Here is a 16,882-nt window from a genome sequence, read left to right as displayed (position 1 = left end):
CTTTCAAATTGTACATGACGAGCAAAGACTTGTCAGATCGAGTTTGTGCTACATAAGTACAGATTTCCTCGTTCAAGTTTACTGGAGCTTGTACTACTCCTACCATCCTACGTATCAGATATCTAGCGTGATTCCATGGTGAAGAGCGACTCTTTTGGCAGCTTCCTCCCCGCTCCAGTAAGCTCCGGTTACAGTGCCGAGTCCACCTGGTGGTGATGTATGTTCACCAGCAAACCAAATTCCACGATTGTGGCCCATACCTTCCCTAAGTACCTTGAAATGAAGATCGCCATCGCCAGAACCCACTGGCATGTTGGCAAACGATCCAAACCCTGCAAACTCGTCATTCTGCCAATCTGTTGACATAAATGTCACAGGAGCACATTCAGAGCGGGTAGGATCGTAATTTGGCAGCTTTGAATAGTACGGATGGAATATGTCGTCCAAGATCCGATAGCGTTCTGCGGAGTCCTGCAACATACCTCGAACAAGCCTACAAATATGTCTGCCCCATTGACCGTATACGAAGAACATGATGATTGGTTGCGAGAATTCTGCCGGCATACCAGAGAAAGACACGATCTCAGTTCGCCATCGTGACGGGTTTGTATCGGTTGCGTACTCTGGCCGCAAGAAGAGAGACTCGATCGGAAACGCGGGGCCTCTGGCTGATCCGGTGTTGTTTCCAAAATCCGGATCATCCCAGAAGGGTTTTGGAAATTTGATAAAAATCTTCTCTAGGTTACCATATCCAATACTTTGAATTGCTGTCGAAATTTCGGGTGTCAAAGGTGGTGAGAAGACGTTCTCGTTGCGTTTCAACCACCCTAACGGAGCAGTAACGACAACGTCCTCGAATTGGCCGTGGAAACCACTCTTTGAACTGATCTGTAGCGAACCTGACTGTAAGTTCGAAATTGCAGTCACTTCGCAGTTCAACTGAAGATTGACTTTCTTCGAAATCTGGAGGTACATGTCATGAACGATGTCCTTGTAGGTCGATGCAAGGAACAGGTTATCTGCGTAAACAGTTAGCGATAGTACTGCAGCTGGATTGGGTCATCCATACCTCCTTCCAGCCCAGCGTCTAGCCAGAGGTTCTTGAGACTCTGACGTTCGCCATCGTCTCCCATAAACGCCCCCCACATTTCAGCAATATACGCCAGAAGTGGCGCATCAGGCTCTTGACATCTGCGGTGCGAACATTTCCTCTGAATTTCTTCATGAACGAAATCCATCATCTTTATTGTGTCAGGTATCGCTGCTGCATTCGCGTGACTCTGTTTCATCGCCAACTCCAGAATCTCCCAAACTTCTTCATAGTATTGTCTTGCCTTCTTCCGGTCGAACCACACTCCGTTCGTATTACATATAGATTCGACCGCGCTACAAGCAACTGTCGTTGACTCTGTATTTCTTGCAAGCTCTACGATAGGATTGCCTTGAGTACCATGGATCCAGCTCGCACCAAGATCGATAGGTTGACCAAAGCGGTGATCTTGGTGGATACGACCGCCAACACGGTCTCTTGCTTCGAGTATTGTGACATTGAACCCCACATTAGTAAGAAGTATAGCGGCTCGTAGTCCACTGATGCCCGCTCCGATAATGCAAACCGTTCGCCCATGGCTCCGAAGATTGGATGTTTTACCACCCATCGTGGTCTTGCTAGGATCGCAAATTGGAGATAGAAAAGGAGGCCCTAGACTGGTGGAGATGGTGTTAGAGTGAATTATAAATGTGGTGGACCGCGAGCCATTTCGACTATTTTGTAACCCATCCAGATCAGCCGCCAAGCAGCATGCGGCTTGATTAGGCAGTGCCAGCCGATAAACCCTCAACGAACGACATTGCTGGCCTAAGTGCAGAGATCAAAGCTCACGAAGGAAAGGTGCATGATGGTGAGCTCGGGAAGCATGCATGTTTCGAAGTTTGATGTGATGATGGCGTGAAGGCCAGCAATCACCGAGGTCTGTGCTTCGAACTACGGGATTGACGCGTCGTAATTCGCGCTTGGTCCCTTGAAGACCAAACTGTTGGCATTATAGTAGTCTGCCGTGGTGTGTGCCTCATCAAGAAGACATGTTGTATTGCATCTACTCGGCTGGCGATACTAGATACGGCAAGCACAGCCCCGCGTTGCATGTAGGCGATGACTGCCCAAATATACGAGGCTCACCGTTGGTGGGGTAGATGCTTTCCCACTGAACATTGCACTCACAACACATACCATTACCTCACTAATCGCATTACAAAATGGAGCCACACATGGCGCAAACAAAGAATTCGTCGAACGTCAAAGCTGATTGGCGTCCGCTGTCCACCAGCGATATTGCCAGCCTCGTTCAGGTTGCTGATAAAATTCATCCCGATCTTCCTGAGAGCGACGAAGTCTTTGCAGAGCGTGCGAGACTGTTTCCGCAAGGCTGCCAAGGTCTGTTCGATGAGGCCGGTGAGCTTTGCGGATATATCATCTCACATCCTATCCTGTACCGCGAACCGCCAGCTTTGGACAGGCTCCTTGGACAAATCGCTCCAGATGCAAACCAATACTACGTTCACGATTTGGCAATTCTTCCTGGATTCCGTGGGTCTGGTTTAGCGCATGAATGTCTCACCAAGATTCTGGGGACTGTCGCAAAGCAATACGCAACGACTAGTCTTGTTTCTGTCTATGGAACAGCGGAATTCTGGGGGCGGTACGGGTTCAAAGCCCCAGAGACGATCGATGACAAACTAAGGGAGAAGATTTTGGGCTATGGTGATGACGCCTTATACCTCGAACGCAAGAACGAGGCACACTCATCTAATCCAAGGGTGTAAAGGATGTGTTCTCTAAGTCGGGGAGACTTTTGTCATTCATGAAAGTTGATTGAACAAAAGTATGATACGTTTCAAGAAAGAAAACACTCTCAACGCCTCGGTTCCACCACGATATGCATATGCGTATTGTCGGAGCTGGAACTAGTGAGCACATTTATTGAAAGACTAGACCGCGATCCTAGCTCTTTTCTCAGATGATGCAGTAACCTATCAAGTTCTTTTTCCTTCTCCTTAGATCCTACTTATGATCTAACATGTTGATGTCTTTCTGAATCCTGGATTAGTACCAGTACTAGGCCTTCCAAGTAGTATCCAGCGATTTTAGACCGTAATTCGGTTTCGAAGATAGGAAAGAGCGATCTTTATTCAAGGGTATCATCTTCGGCATTGAACGACACATGTAAATTTGAGCCCAGCGCAAGGTCCGAGATGTAGCAAGCTGAATACCGCTGATATCGTTCTGGAATTTAAGGTCGGAAAACCCATTGAAGCCTTCTTTTTAGGACCACGAAGTTATACGGACATCAGCTGTCCAAGTGATGTATGAGTTGCGATACACGTCCTGCATAGTACCAGCTTCTACCTTCCACCCTTGGTCGGAGCCTTGAAATACCTGGGTATGTGAAAGCTGTCTGAGACATGAAATCAGCGCTTGTCATCTTTACCTGTCCAAACATGCTCTATGTCCAACTTCAGCGTCACCTGTATGGCATCACGAAACGTCTTCGCAAGAGTATTGACCAATTTTTCCTAGCATAGTTCTTCATGTGTGGACCGTAGAAGCCGTAGCTAGGTTTGGAGAGGATCAATGATCCACATATAGGATAGTGCGACATTAAAAGATGCAGTCCAGCAGACGAAAGATGGACGAAAGATGGAGGAAATCTATGGCAAGTAAGATCATGCGAGCTTAAGGCAATGTCTACTAGTCACTGTATGATTGTACGCCTGACGCGTACCACGTAATGTAACGACAGCTTCCGGTTGTCTCGAAAACAATGCAAACGATGCAGGATAAGCAAGCTGAACTGCGTGTCAAATAGTTAAGCAAACGAGATTGATCGTGTAAAGCCCATCGATGATAATTCAACAAAGGTGTATCTCACTCATAACAGTCGCATCAATACAAGCCTCAACTTCCAGACATCTCATCCATCCTACAACTAACAACTAGCACGGCCATGGTCAGGGTGACTAGCATAGTCTTGTGCCTTTCAACAACCCTTGGCGTCTCTACCAACAATGAATGGGCGGCATCCTCAACCTCAATCAGAACACGATCAGTGCCTGTAGGCTTTAGTCCAGTCGCTGAAGTGATAGTGGAATTGGCGAAGAAACATCAGCATAACCACCTAGAGAATTGTTTGAGCCGTAGAGATCTGCGATGTCTTCATCATCTTGTAAAATCCAGAACTGTGCTGCTAAGTTCTATACTTGTGGGTGAGATTATCTCGATCACTCTTGTTGAGCATACATTTCTGCTTCTTTATCAGGGAGAAATGTACCATGGGGTCGAAGACAATGCAGGGGATAGGGAGGACGGTGAGGAACTGAAGAGAGCAACAGAGGTGAGTATAATACAGCACTGGCGTATGTTCAATGACATAGTCCGTGTAAAGACATTAGTTTTGTAAGATCATGGAATCGCATGTGAAAGGCCAAGATATAGCTAATCTAGATCTTGCAGAGTGTCTGCATTGCCTCCTTTGTGCTCTGCGACGTCTCCTTGACCACCTTGATGATCTCCTTGAACCTGTCGGATGTTAGCGCCCGAACATGAACAACAGCATGTCAGCTTTGCTTACTCAGGCGTTCCTGCATCTCCAACAAATTCATACATGAAGCTCTCGCTCGTAGTGACCACGGCACCTTCATGCCTCAGCCTCGCCAAAGCGACGGGCACCTCCTCCTTGTTGCAGGAGCTTACGCCATCAGCAATGACATATACTTTGTGTCCGGATCGGAGGAGATCGAGTGTGGTCTGGGTGACGCAAATGTGGCTTTCGATGCCGACGATGATACAGGAGAGTGGACCGGAGGCATTGAGTGAGTCGAGGGCTTGCTTGACTTCTGGTGTTCTAACAACAGTCAGCAGATGACTTGGGACACACATCATCCATGTTGTAGCTCACATCATAGAAAAGAGTGTCTTGTCAAGATGACAGACTGTCTTGATGCCATCGGGCTGATCCAACTTCAGCTCCGGACATGTCTCGCCCAATCGCGCTCTGTTCTGGGTTGTTGCGAATACGGGAATGTTCAGTAATTTGCCTGACGGTGTTGGTCAGCAATAAGCGCGTGGGGCGAAGTGTGTAGCGACAGAAAATGGACAAGCCAGCCTGAGACCTCTGGGCTGACAATCCGGGGGTTCAAGAGGCTGGAGATGCCATGTTGGGTGTCTTATTTGGACTTTGAAAGACGGTGTTGGTATGGGATGAGCAACGCACTTGCTTTGAGCAGCTTCTGTGCAGTCGAAACGACTTTGGGGAATTCATATATAGCAGGACGGAACTTCTCTTGAAGATCGCAGATACTGCGATGGTATTAGTAGGGGAAATGATAGTCGCCGCGGGAAGGCATACAAGAGGGCGGGGTTCGCTATGGTCCATCAGCCCACTGTCGCACGAGATGTTGCTGAGCCGCCTACCAATGCGTCGCTGAGCCATGGCTGAAGAGAATGTTCGATGAGCAGTTCTACGGCAGGTGAAGGACACACTTGGCTGTGCCACGCGTAGGAGGAGAGATGCCATGATAGTCGATGCGCGTATGCAAGCCGCATGCGAACGTGCCTCGGCTAGAAGGAACGACATGGTCGCTTCCCCATCTGTCCAATACGCCTGCCGTACCAATGTCATCATGTGACCAGGCAGAATGCCGGGCATCTGAAACAAGTCCGCCCGTAGACAATTGCCTGCATATTGAGCCCCAATTTACCGCGTCGAAACAAAACCATTCCAAACGCGAGAATGTCCGGCCTCTGACATCAGTACTCAGGAGGCTATACTTGGGACCAGAGGCGCGGGTACCCTGTCCATTACGAGATACCGCCGTTGGTGCTGTCCCTGCGTCTGCTCACGCGGTGATATACCGGCCAGATACAGATCTGACAAGACGGGAAATAGACGTTTGCAGCATGGCTGGTGGTAGACAAAGTCGGAGCAAGAAGGCATGGCGGGCGGTCTGGTCTGACTGCGATGCAACAGACGCCCCTACAATCTCACGAGCGGCCGTCATCCCCTACGACATGGACTGCACGAGACAGGAGACGCCCATGCTTAGCTGGACATGAGTTCTCCAGCTACCAGGAGTTCGTCGGCTAGTCAGTCAGCAAGTCGACTCTCCTGTCTCTGCAGCGTAGTAAGCTGCCATGTCTATAGCGTACTGCGCACGACGGAGTGGCCCGTTGCATACAACCGTCTCCGCACGGTCAGCATGGTCAGGGCTGATGACGGCTGACGGTGTGGCGTGGGCAGTGCTTTTTCCCTTACTCTGTGTTCTGGGCGCGGGGAACGTCACAGGCGCGGTGGGTGGTGATGGTGGTGGAAGAAGGAAGGTAGTCGTGTCTTGTCCGCTGGGCTCGAGGAAGCCAGGTGCAGCAAATACGGCCGCACCCCGCCATGCTGCAGCGCTGAATCTATTGAATTGCGTGTTATATTGTCCATGGAGAAGGCGCCCCTGTCGCAGTCACACGTCCCAAAGCGCCTTAGAGGCAGCCCTGTGCGTTCATCCCTCCTTAGGACCTGCTAGGCGTGGCCCAAATGCTCGAGCCCATGCATGCCGCTGCACTGCAACTAACCGCACATAACCTCTTGCTGTCGAGTTCCTCTTCTTTCGCTGTCCGCAGAGCCTCGATTCCCGACTGCCTCTAGCCATTGTTTAGCGCTGACGGGCGGAACCACAGTCGACGCCGGAGACATTTAGCAGCGACGAGTGCAGACCAGGCTCTCACAGCAGGGGTTCACGCACCAGCATCTCACGACGCCGAATTCCCCGATACTCCTTCACCGTGTGCTTTCACGCATTCCACCCACTGCCTTCACTTGCTCTGGAAGCATCTCCCCATTGCCGACTCCCCCAGGCGCTCTGCACTAGCCCTACGCCGGCCGCAGCCCCTCCCCGAGTACCGCCATTGCCATAGCCAGCGAGCGCCCACTAAAGTTTATGAGCGACCGCCGCCACAACAACCCACAATATCTCTACATACAACACCCCCAGCCCATTCATTCGGACCCTCGCCGGACCAAAGTGCCCTCGCCCGCCCTATATTCTCCCGCCTACTCACCCCTACCGCTCCCTCCGCAGCACCCTCTGCACCACCACCACCACCACCTACAGTACGCCCACGTGCCGCCGTACCTGCTGCTGCATCCCTTTCTGCAGCTCGCGCGCATCGACGAAGTGCATCAACCCGCCTCGCACACGCCCTTCCCCGCCGTAATTGTGTCTCCCCACTCGCTGAGCCCGCCTCCCCAGCGGGACTCAGGCCGCACCCTCTCCAAGAAGCCTCCCGTCAAGACGGCACAGGCGCACACAGATGACACAGATGGGAATAAGGATACACAGCGTAGCGTGCCCACCAGCGCGCCCACGATGACATCAAACCGTCTGCCAAATATGTCGAGCAAACGGGAAGACGCGGGCGCCCAGACGCGCGCCCAGCGCCCGTCTATCGTCTCGCAACACTCGAATTCCGTTCCCTCGACGCCCCTGCAGGTCGCCCGCAAGTACAGCACGCGCTCGCGCTCCCCCTCGCCCAACGGCGGACTGGGCAGCCATTCGCCACGCTCCGTCTCGTCCGAAGCCAACGGCACCATGCCTACGCTGAGACCCGCGCGCCCCTTCAAGTGCAGATTCGAGACCAATGTTGGTATGCTAGGTCGGAGACGCATGCCCTACCAATCAGACGAGATACTGGAAAAGGCCAAGGAGGAGCCAAAGAAGAGCTTGGATCCCAACGAGGACGACAAGTTGAGTGGAGACATGCGGGAGCTGTACGATCGGTTAGTGCCGAAACAGGAAGACGAAGATACTCGAGCGCGCTTTATAAGAAAGGTGGAGCGTATACTCCAGACTGAGTTTCCTGGTACCAAAATCATGGTCCATGTATTCGGTTCTTCTGGCAACATGCTATGGACATCTGAGAGCGATGGTAAGTGCCACGCGGCATCTCGAGGTCCACACTAACAGAAACAGTCGATATTTGCATACAGACGCCCATGAAAAGGCTCGAAGAGATGCACCCAATAGCCGAGGCTTTGGACAAACGTATGAAACACCACAAATCAGATTGATTGAGACTGACCTCCTTAGATGGCATGGAGCGCGTGGTATGCATACCAGCAGCCAAGGTCCGGATAGTAAAAGTCTGGGACCCTGAGCTGCAACTCGCCTGCGACATCAACGTGAACAACGTCGCCGCAATCGAGAATACGCGCATGATTAAGACCTATATACAGCTCGACGATCGTGTTCGACCGCTCGCCATGATTATCAAGCACTGGACAAAGAGGCGTATCCTGAACGATGCTGGTCAGTCTGCTACATACTTACCCTCCTTCCCGACTAACATCGCCCAGGTATTGGTGGCACAATCAGCTCGTACACATGGATATGCCTGATTATCAACTTTCTCCAGACACGGGATCCGCCGGTCCTTCCTACCCTGCATGATCTTCCCGATCGAGCGCTAGACGAGACGACCGGCCAGCCTTCGTTATCGAGTTTCGCCGACGATATAGACAAGCTGAGGGGTTATGGAGACAAGAACAAAGAAAGTCTGGGCCACTTGCTGTTTCATTTCTTTCGTCTCTACGGACACGAAATCGATTATGAGAAAGACACGATATCGGTACGACAGGGCAAGCGAATACCGCGAGAGGAAAAGGGCTGGCATCCTGGCGGTGGCCAGAAAGAGGGGGTTAATCGCCTCTGTGTGGAGGAGCCTTTCAACACGGAGCGTAATCTTGGAAATTCTGCAGACGATTATGCTTGGCGTGGTATACACCTGGAGATTCGTCGCGCTTTCGACCTCCTTGCAGACGGTCAGCAGCTCGATAAAGCATGCGAGCAATTCGACTATCCACCGGAGGAAAAGTCGAACGCGATTTTCAAGAAACCTCAGTCGCAGAAAGCTATTATTACCTCTAGTGTACCAAACCGGAATGGACGAGGAGGTCCGAATACGCGTGGAGGCAGAGGAGGCTTTAACCTGAAGGGTCAGCATGGAGGTAGCAGGCGATCTTCCGGTAGCTCCAACTACGGTCAGGGTCGACCACCCTTCCTACATAGCCCGCCGATCCCAGCGAGCGCTGGCCCGGAGTATTTCAGCTTCCCAAGAGGCATCCACGATCAGCTACACGACCAGCTGTATCAGCAATACCAAATGCTGGAGATGCAGTCGAACTCTCTACGTGCGCAGTTGGCTGCTCAACAACACGCTCAGCAAGCACATCAAGTACGGGCCGCGCAGATGCATGCCCACGCCGTTGCCCAGGCACAGGCGCAAGGTAGGGCGTCCAACAGTACAAATGGGTCGCCGCAAAAGTCACCATACATCAACGGTCGACAGAGCCCTCGTTTGGCTGAACGTGGAATACCTCCAAACTCGCTTCCTCAAGGCTTTCTATATCACTACCCTGGCTTCTTCACTTCGCCTCAGTCTGATCCCAACGGCTCACAAGATGGATCACGAACCAACCCTTCGTCTCCTTCTTTGAGCAGCAGTACACCCGGCGTACATGGAGTGCATCGCGCATCCAATGCAAGCGAAACAAGCTCTCTTCGTTCGCACTCACAGCCTCCTCGCAGTGCGGGACAACAGCCTGTCATTGTGGGATACCCACCTGTACCTCAGCTCGTTGATCCTGCACAATTTGCTGGTTATCCAATCGCACGATCATCGAAAGATCCTTTGCGACCACAGATGACGTCGGATATCCCGGTGAAGCCCAACACGTCCCAGCCAGAGTCGGGTCTATCTTCTGACAACAGTTCGCCCAAGGAATATGTTGGCTACTACGTTGCAGAACAACCGCAGGCACGCCCGCTACAAGAATACGCTGTTGGATCGATTCCATCCTTTAGCGAACTGGCTCAGCGTCGTCGACGCGTCTCGCCAGAGATCACCCAGCCTCTTCTGAACACTGCTTTACGACGAGTGACGCGATCTCCTTCGCCACTTGGGCATATGCGTAGTTACTCTACAAGTGTTACTCAGCCGAATGATGTGCCACCTACTGAACAGCGCAAGTCACGCATTGACTCTGTCCGTCCACCTGTCGACAACGGTCCAGTCATTGTTAATGGCTCGTTTCCAAGCCAACCTCGTCCTAGAAGTGATACGGTAGAGACTGTACCGCAAGAGATGCCACCTCAAGTTTCACTTGGGGCATACGCCAATGATCAGGCTATCCATCAGATCCAGCAGCTCCAAGCGCGGCAGCAGTTGGTTCTTCAGGAGATGGAAAGACAAAAAGCAGTGCAAAACATGGGTCCCCCCATTGTGAATGGCTCAATGAACAGTGCCCCACCAGTGGAGACAAATGGCTTGACGCGCGTGCCAAGCGAGGGCCAGCAAGCATTTCCTACATTCGGGGATGGCTGGGTAAACTACGATGCCACTAACGGTCACCAAAGCGACCGAAGCGATGATATTTCACCAACTCGCTCGGTTCCCCATCAGTGGGGCGCACCAGCGTACAATAACGGCCTACCTCCTCTGGAAACTTCAAATGTGCAGCGAGCACATCCTCAAGAGATCAAATCTGCGACGATTCCACTGCTATCGCCTGTGTTCGAGACGCGCACGCCTTCGCCTACTGCCGGCAGATCTGCAGATCTTAACAAGCTCGTCAATGGTAACAATAGTCACAAGTCGCAGGTGAAGCCAAGCAACCAACAACATCGTCGCGCATCGCTTACAGGTGGATCGAATGGTAACGCCAAAGAAAATCGTAATGGTCAACAGCAAAAGAACAACACGAACAATGAGAGGACGAACAAGCCGAGCGCGACAGGCAGTAGTCCCAATTCTTGGCAACAGCAGCCTCCTCGTAAGAAGGGGAAGAACAAGAAGCCGAGAGCTCCAGACCAGAAGTCAATGGGTGAGCCATTGCCCGTTAATGCCGCTGATCGCAAGGGTGGCTAGATATTTGTCGTTGCCGTCGATTTGAAAACTACAGAGATCGCTATTCGGTCGCTCGCTTGGTTCGCTTTTGAATAGCGGAGACACGTCACAAAATTGCATTTTGAAGTTGAGCAGCCTGGGGCCCATTTGCACGCCGGATTCCAACTGGTGGGGCAGGCCAATTCATACGATGCCATCACGAGACAGAAACGGTGAGATGCCACTGAAAAGAGAGAAAAAGAAGGGAAATCACCCGTCGGACGTCACACACATCGACAATATGTCGTTGACTCTGCTGTTACACTCGGCGGCGCGAATCACGCGCTCGCGCAGAGCGCTTTGTGTTTCTTTCACTTGGTCGGCGTTATTGTTTTGCTACGCGCGACATGCATGTTATCGCATCATCTTGGAGTTTAATTTCTCTATTGTTTTCTTCCGGGGTGCGGTCTTTCGGTTCACAAACATCTCGGTACACAACAGCATTGTTTTCTCTGGTCTCTCTTGGGTCGCAGGCTGCGGAACTCTGTCATGGGCTGGCTCATTTTGATGTTTATTACTGGTTGCGAACACGGACATGGAAAGTATTGAGGCATGTATAGATAAAAGATGAGCGAACGTGCCTGTCGATTTGTACGAGGTTCGGGCTCTCTGGGACGAGATAGAGGAATGAGAAATTGTTAAAAGTCATTGTCAAGATTCTTTGAATGACGGTGTGTAGGAATCACATTGGCTCGTGACGATGTTTGCTGTAGCGTGCGTCTACACTTCATTTGCATGATGGGGAGCGATGATCAGTGACTGCCTCTTCACACTTGATGCTTTCCCCCGGCCTATGTAGCTTTGATACGCCCTCATCTAAGTCCCACAACCTCAAAATTACGTGACTTCCAACAAACAGGTTGAATTTACCCAACGCTTCATCCGCACACAGCACGACGATGCGACAATACACTTACGCAGAACTCCTTGTCCACTCTATCATGGTGCCTTGCCTCGCTATGTTAGTTGTATTTCTCAGCATACTATCATGCTATGACGGGCAGCGGGAAAAGCGAGTTCGTAGACATGGAACAAAGCACAATTGAAGTGTATGAGAGAATATGGTAAGAGGCAAAGAAGACTTCAAAAATACAGGATTGCTTCGTTACTCCAACCCATAATGCAATTTCCTTCCTCTTTCCTTGAGCAAGTCACAACATCTCCCACTCTCCTCATCCAAATATTCTGCACCTTCCCTCACTGTCCAACCCTTCGCACCACATTCATACACTACTGCACTCTTTGCTCTCGCCAACATGACATCAAAAGCTTCCATCAACACATCCATCGGTGTTAACAAACTCTCCTTCTCCAGACTATGATAGAATTCCTCCGCACTAATCCCCGTCCTGACAACATTCGGCGCCACAGCATTGACAGCGATACCCTCTTCCCAGAGCAATGCGCCGTAAGATCGCGTTAAGCCGATCAAAGCGTGTTTTGCTGCTGTATATATGGGTAGACTGGGTACACAGTAAAACCCACATACACTTGCTACCAGACCAATTGTGCCGCGCAGGAGATACGAGTCTTCGGATCCCCTATCCCCCCAAACAACAAGATCCTGACGTCGGAAATGCTGTATCGCTAACGCAATGGTATAGAGAACGCCAGTGAGATCTACATCGATAACTGAGAGATCGGGTTTCGTAAATGAATCGGTGGGCTGCTTGCAGCTCTCAGAAGGAAAGGGAAGCCATTTCTTCTCGCCGATGCCTGCAATAGGGAACATACAGGAGATGCGTCCACCGAGAGCTTTGAGTGCGGCTTGAAAGACAGAGAGCTGAGATTCCCAACTTGACGTGTCGCAGGTAGCATAGTAGAGGACGGTGTTGTTAGGCGTGTTGTGCTGGTCGGCGAGGTGTGTAGCGCCAGCCGTGTTGCGGTCGGCTATGAACACTTTGTAGTTCTTGAATAGGAGGTGGGTTGATAGGGCGAGACCTATGCCACTTGCGCCACCTGTGAACGTTGGTTAAGATCTGTTAGATTTAAGGTGGAGCAGCATGGAGTACCTGTTATGTATGCCGTCTTGGGCTGATCACCCATATTCCTATGTAGCTCTTCTTTATGATTATTAGTTGACTGTGAGAGAATAGGAGCGTATGTAGGTGCAAGATTAGCATGCTGTTCATATATGCGATTTGTAGGTCATTTTAAGCTTCCCCGCAGTCGGGAGGCACATAGAGGATGCGGGGTTGTGCCAGAGACTTTAGACCTAATCGAAAGCATATCCAACATACTCTCTGTTTGTTTGGTGCGTTTGACATGATGACTGTGAGTGTAGCATTTGAGATTACTTCTAGAAAGTATGCCTGCGATGTTTGTGTCAAGCTAGCCTCAGGAGCGTCAATCATATGTTTGCCCCTCAGAAATTAAAGCCCAATTAATATACGAGCATATGTTTTGGCTTCTTCCACCACCAAAAATACTCTATAGCTAGGCTAGAGATGTTGAGAGTTGTTTACATAGGCTGGGACCTCGGGAGGGTCGATGATAGTGACGTCATATCATCTGCTCACTTGAGCTCGCATACTGGCACATCGCGAGATACACACACGCAGTCACGGGAAGCCGTGACAGAATGTTGACCCATCAGAGGAGGTTAAAAGAAGACTAACGCATGCATGACGAGGACGTAGATGCACAAGTTTCAACGAAGAAAAGAAAATGTTGGGTCTGGAGCTCCGCGACTTCCGATCGTTCGAGCCTGATGTTACCTACACGTGGAAGCTGAAACTCATGACATCTACTGAACATATATATATAGCACAAGAAACTGACTACAGTAACCACTTTGTACTCCCGAATCTGTTCCAAAGAGTTGTTACTTCTCAAGCTTCCCGTCAGGTTTCTGACGACGTCATTGTTACTCCACATCGAAACTACCTAGCTGGGCTGGACATCCGGACAAGCATTGAAACTTGAGTTGGTACATTTAGCATCCATCAGAGCAGAGATATCTTGGCCAGATCCCCTGACAACCATCCCCACGAGTCGCAACCATGCCTGAGATCATCCTCTCGATCAACGCAGGATCCTCTAGCGTTAAGATCTCCGTCTACAAAACCCCGGAGGATGGCGCCTCGGTACCGAAACAACTTGCTGAAGCAACTATCGAAGGCCTAACTGCGCCGCCTGCAAAGCTCAAGTATGAGCGTGGAGACGAGAAGATCAAGGGAAAGGAGCTAGAGAATGTTACCTCACAAGAAGACGGATTCCGCTACATCCTAGATCACCTGACCAACGATGAAGGCCTTCCTGAACTCAACCACAAAGAAGACATCCGCTTCACGTGCCATCGCGTCGTTCATGGCGGTGACTACCCCAGAAGCCAGGTCATCGATAAGGAAACATACCACCACATAGAAGAGCTTTCGGATCTAGCCCCCCTGCACAACGCGCCTGCGCTCACCATCGTTCGAGCCGTAGCAGACATCCTGCCACACGCAAAGAACATCGCTTATTTCGACTCCTCGTACCACAACACACTGCCAGAGTACATATGCACCTATCCAATCGACCAAACGGTCGCACAGAAAAACAAACTACGCAAATACGGTTTCCATGGCATAAGCTACTCGTTCATCGCAAACGCCGTATCAAAGCACCTGAACAAGCCGCTCGATCAGATCAATATCATCGCTCTACATCTAGGCTCCGGTGCTTCCGCATGCTGTATCAAGGGCGGCAAGTCGCTCGATACGACCATGGGTCTAACCCCCCTCGCAGGTTTACCAGGTGCCACACGCTCTGGCTCCATCGATCCATCTCTCATGTTCCACTATACACACAGCGCAGGAAAACCCTCGCATAGTTCTAGCGAGAAACTGCACATTACGCAGGCTGAAGAGATCTTGAACAAGAATAGTGGCTGGAAGAGTCTGACCGGGACTACTGATTTTGGGCAAATCAGCTCTTCCGAGAGAAAGGAGGATAAATTGGCGTTTGACATCTTCGTCGACCGTATTCTGAACTATGTGGCTCCCTACTTTACCAAGTTGGATGGTAAGGTCGATGCTCTTGTTTTCGCGGGGGGTATTGGTGAAAAGGGAGGAAAGCTGAGACAGGCTGTCGTCCAAGGAGTTAGGTGTTTGGGTTTCAAGATTGATGAAGACAAGAATGCGAAGCAGGTTGAGGATGTGGTTACCGACATTAGTGCCGGGGATGCGAGGTACAAAACGTTGGTCGTCCAGACAGACGAGCAATTGGAGATGGCACGGGGAATCCTGGAGGATAAAGATAGGTTTGTGGGGAAGAAGTGATTAAGTAGTTTGATGCTTAACGAGACATGAAAGCACGCGTTGGTAAGAGATTGTAATGGTATTCTTCTATTTTTGACGCTAGGCCGGTAGTCTATGGCCTGCGGTGAATACCACGATGCACTGCATGAGTGCATGTCATTGGGTATCGCTCCCGGGTGATGTAATGTCTTTGGTGAAATTCAAACGCCATGTCATGATCCAACCCAATCCGTTCTAAAACGCCCTTTGAATGCACTAGATGAAGCCAAACTCTGGGGAAATGTCCCTCGGAGTCTGAGCCAGGCTGCTCTTATGAGGTGACGGGGCAGTTGCCCCGGGCTCTGAAGAACTCCCTTTTCGGGACTGTGATTGCGACGTAGTCTATACTTGTCCAATGGGTACTCCAAAATTGAGCGGAGGACTCTTGAGCCTGACTCCGTCGACTTCGGTGGCGCATGAATTGCGAGATTCGGCAGATCCCTTGCGACTCAGTGGCAAGCCTTCTTCAGCATTGTCTGCAGTGGCCGGGGGAGCGGCGGGTTCGGGGGCATCTTTTAGTTTGCTGAACCTGTCCTGGTCCTTGGCAACCTTCTCGAGCACATCATCGAGCACGTCCAGTGCTATGTGGTCACTAGCGCCATCGACGGGATTGGTTGGTAGCATGAGCGGACCTATCAAGGGCTGATCTTCTGGTGGTGTACCGAACCGTGCTTCTTCCTCGTGAGCAGGCGGCTCTTGAACCGTGGGTTGCTCGTCCTGGACCGGAGACAGGGCGCGTGGAATCAACGGGGTGTGACCGGCGAAGCGCTTATTGGCTTCGGGTAGCGGGGAGAGCAGAGCATGGGTCGGAGGAGGGGATGGGAAGACTTCGTCGTCAAGATCGGACGTGGGCAGGGAGATGCGCGTGGGCATGTCAGGGCGCTTGTGTCGTCTTGCAAGCAGGGTCTGGAACGAGGAGCTGTTGGGATCGAGGGTACCCAGCTGGGCGCCGGTGATGACATTGTCCAGGCCCTGTAGCTTGTCTGTTATCATCTCGGCGGGCGGAGTAGTCGTGTCGGGGGCAGTGAAGAGGATGTCAGGACGAACATCCATCCTGGTGAGGCCAGCCCAGACAGTCTGCGTCTCAGCGTCGGCGTATGGCATCATGAAGTTGCATCAACGCTAGAAGGCGGTTAGTCGACTTCCACGCCTTCTAGAGGCAGCACACGCACCTAATGCAGGCTGCGGGAAGACAAAGTGCGCCGTGGCTTCGGGATCGAGGGCAGAGTGTCGCGTGGTGAATGTATGCCGGGGGAGTAGGATGATGCTACAGCGAAGGATACCGGGCGGCGACGGTCAATGCAATGCGTGTGTGGGAGTCGAGGACGTAAGACTGCGGTGGGGGAGAGAGAGGGACTGGCAAAGGCGGCGCGGGTAAGTTGCTCTCATATGAAGGGCACGAGTCTAGCGGGTGGATACAAGTGCAACAAACAACGCAGAACGCGGGTGCGGTGAAAGCGAAGCAGCGACCTGCATCACCACAAACACGTCACACGTCATAGCCGCGGAGCCACGAGGGTTCCTGGCTGCCCACGTCCGCCCCCACCATCATCCCCGGCCACACATCCCCCCAGCGCCATCATTCCCGACTGCACAGTCCAGCTAGACGCCATGT

The 16,882-nt window shown here is 51.5% G+C and overlaps 9 protein-coding genes across 9 annotated transcripts; 5 read left to right on the top strand and 4 right to left on the bottom strand.

Moving 5' to 3' along the window:
• Nucleotides 1–22: 22 nt before the first annotated feature.
• CC77DRAFT_27396 (amine oxidase) lies at nucleotides 23–1,957 on the bottom strand. Its single transcript, XM_018530977.1, has 2 exons — nucleotides 1,070–1,957; nucleotides 23–1,019 (listed from the first exon to the last, which is right to left on the bottom strand). The coding sequence occupies exons 1-2, from the start codon at nucleotides 1,656–1,658 to the stop codon at nucleotides 115–117; spliced, it is 1,494 nt and encodes a 497-aa protein (XP_018391563.1). The 5' UTR covers nucleotides 1,659–1,957; the 3' UTR covers nucleotides 23–114.
• A 311-nt stretch (nucleotides 1,958–2,268) lies between these two features.
• On the top strand, nucleotides 2,269–2,823 carry CC77DRAFT_925747 (hypothetical protein; the record flags this gene model as incomplete). Its single annotated transcript, XM_018533875.1, has 1 exon — nucleotides 2,269–2,823. One exon carries the CDS (start codon nucleotides 2,269–2,271, stop codon nucleotides 2,821–2,823), a length of 555 nt encoding a protein of 184 aa, XP_018391562.1.
• A 970-nt stretch (nucleotides 2,824–3,793) lies between these two features.
• CC77DRAFT_27313 (hypothetical protein) lies at nucleotides 3,794–4,577 on the top strand. The gene has a single exon (XM_018530974.1). The coding sequence runs from the start codon at nucleotides 4,005–4,007 to the stop codon at nucleotides 4,455–4,457; it is 453 nt and encodes a 150-aa protein (XP_018391561.1). The 5' UTR covers nucleotides 3,794–4,004; the 3' UTR covers nucleotides 4,458–4,577.
• Nucleotides 4,498–5,573, bottom strand: CC77DRAFT_924588 (isochorismatase domain-containing protein 2A, mitochondrial precursor; the record flags this gene model as incomplete). Its single annotated transcript, XM_018533813.1, has 6 exons — nucleotides 4,498–4,576; nucleotides 4,629–4,901; nucleotides 4,956–5,094; nucleotides 5,271–5,356; nucleotides 5,406–5,421; nucleotides 5,471–5,573. 6 exons carry the CDS (start codon nucleotides 5,571–5,573, stop codon nucleotides 4,498–4,500), a joined length of 696 nt encoding a protein of 231 aa, XP_018391560.1.
• Nucleotides 5,574–6,548: 975 nt separating this feature from the next.
• Nucleotides 6,549–11,054, top strand: CC77DRAFT_27316 (Poly(A) RNA polymerase cid13). The gene is made up of 4 exons (XM_018530975.1): nucleotides 6,549–7,972; nucleotides 8,017–8,088; nucleotides 8,134–8,352; nucleotides 8,400–11,054. Exons 1-4 carry the CDS (start codon nucleotides 6,985–6,987, stop codon nucleotides 10,967–10,969), a joined length of 3,849 nt encoding a protein of 1,282 aa, XP_018391559.1. The 5' UTR covers nucleotides 6,549–6,984; the 3' UTR covers nucleotides 10,970–11,054.
• Nucleotides 11,054–11,753, top strand: CC77DRAFT_27234 (hypothetical protein). Its single transcript, XM_018530968.1, has one exon. The coding sequence runs from the start codon at nucleotides 11,139–11,141 to the stop codon at nucleotides 11,493–11,495; it is 357 nt and encodes a 118-aa protein (XP_018391558.1). The 5' UTR covers nucleotides 11,054–11,138; the 3' UTR covers nucleotides 11,496–11,753.
• Nucleotides 11,754–12,092: 339 nt separating this feature from the next.
• CC77DRAFT_1045876 (NAD(P)-binding protein) lies at nucleotides 12,093–13,448 on the bottom strand (the record flags this gene model as incomplete). Its single annotated transcript, XM_018527420.1, has 4 exons — nucleotides 13,228–13,448; nucleotides 13,000–13,069; nucleotides 12,722–12,946; nucleotides 12,093–12,574 (listed from the first exon to the last, which is right to left on the bottom strand). Exons 1-4 carry the CDS (start codon nucleotides 13,339–13,341, stop codon nucleotides 12,093–12,095), a joined length of 891 nt encoding a protein of 296 aa, XP_018391557.1. The 5' UTR covers nucleotides 13,342–13,448.
• An 80-nt stretch (nucleotides 13,449–13,528) lies between these two features.
• Nucleotides 13,529–15,428, top strand: CC77DRAFT_1015460 (acetate kinase). The gene has a single exon (XM_018524031.1). The coding sequence runs from the start codon at nucleotides 13,990–13,992 to the stop codon at nucleotides 15,247–15,249; it is 1,260 nt and encodes a 419-aa protein (XP_018391556.1). The 5' UTR covers nucleotides 13,529–13,989; the 3' UTR covers nucleotides 15,250–15,428.
• Nucleotides 15,429–15,588: 160 nt separating this feature from the next.
• CC77DRAFT_1015459 (hypothetical protein) lies at nucleotides 15,589–16,338 on the bottom strand. Its single transcript, XM_018524030.1, has one exon. The coding sequence runs from the start codon at nucleotides 16,318–16,320 to the stop codon at nucleotides 15,610–15,612; it is 711 nt and encodes a 236-aa protein (XP_018391555.1). The 5' UTR covers nucleotides 16,321–16,338; the 3' UTR covers nucleotides 15,589–15,609.
• Between the last annotated feature and the right edge of the window lie 544 nt (nucleotides 16,339–16,882).

Source organism: Alternaria alternata (assembly GCF_001642055.1).
Source record: "Alternaria alternata strain SRC1lrK2f unplaced genomic scaffold CC77scaffold_1, whole genome shotgun sequence".
NCBI lineage: Eukaryota > Fungi > Ascomycota > Dothideomycetes > Pleosporales > Pleosporaceae > Alternaria > Alternaria alternata.
Note: the sequence above shows the minus strand (reverse complement) of the source record. Positions and strands in the feature narration are given on the sequence as shown.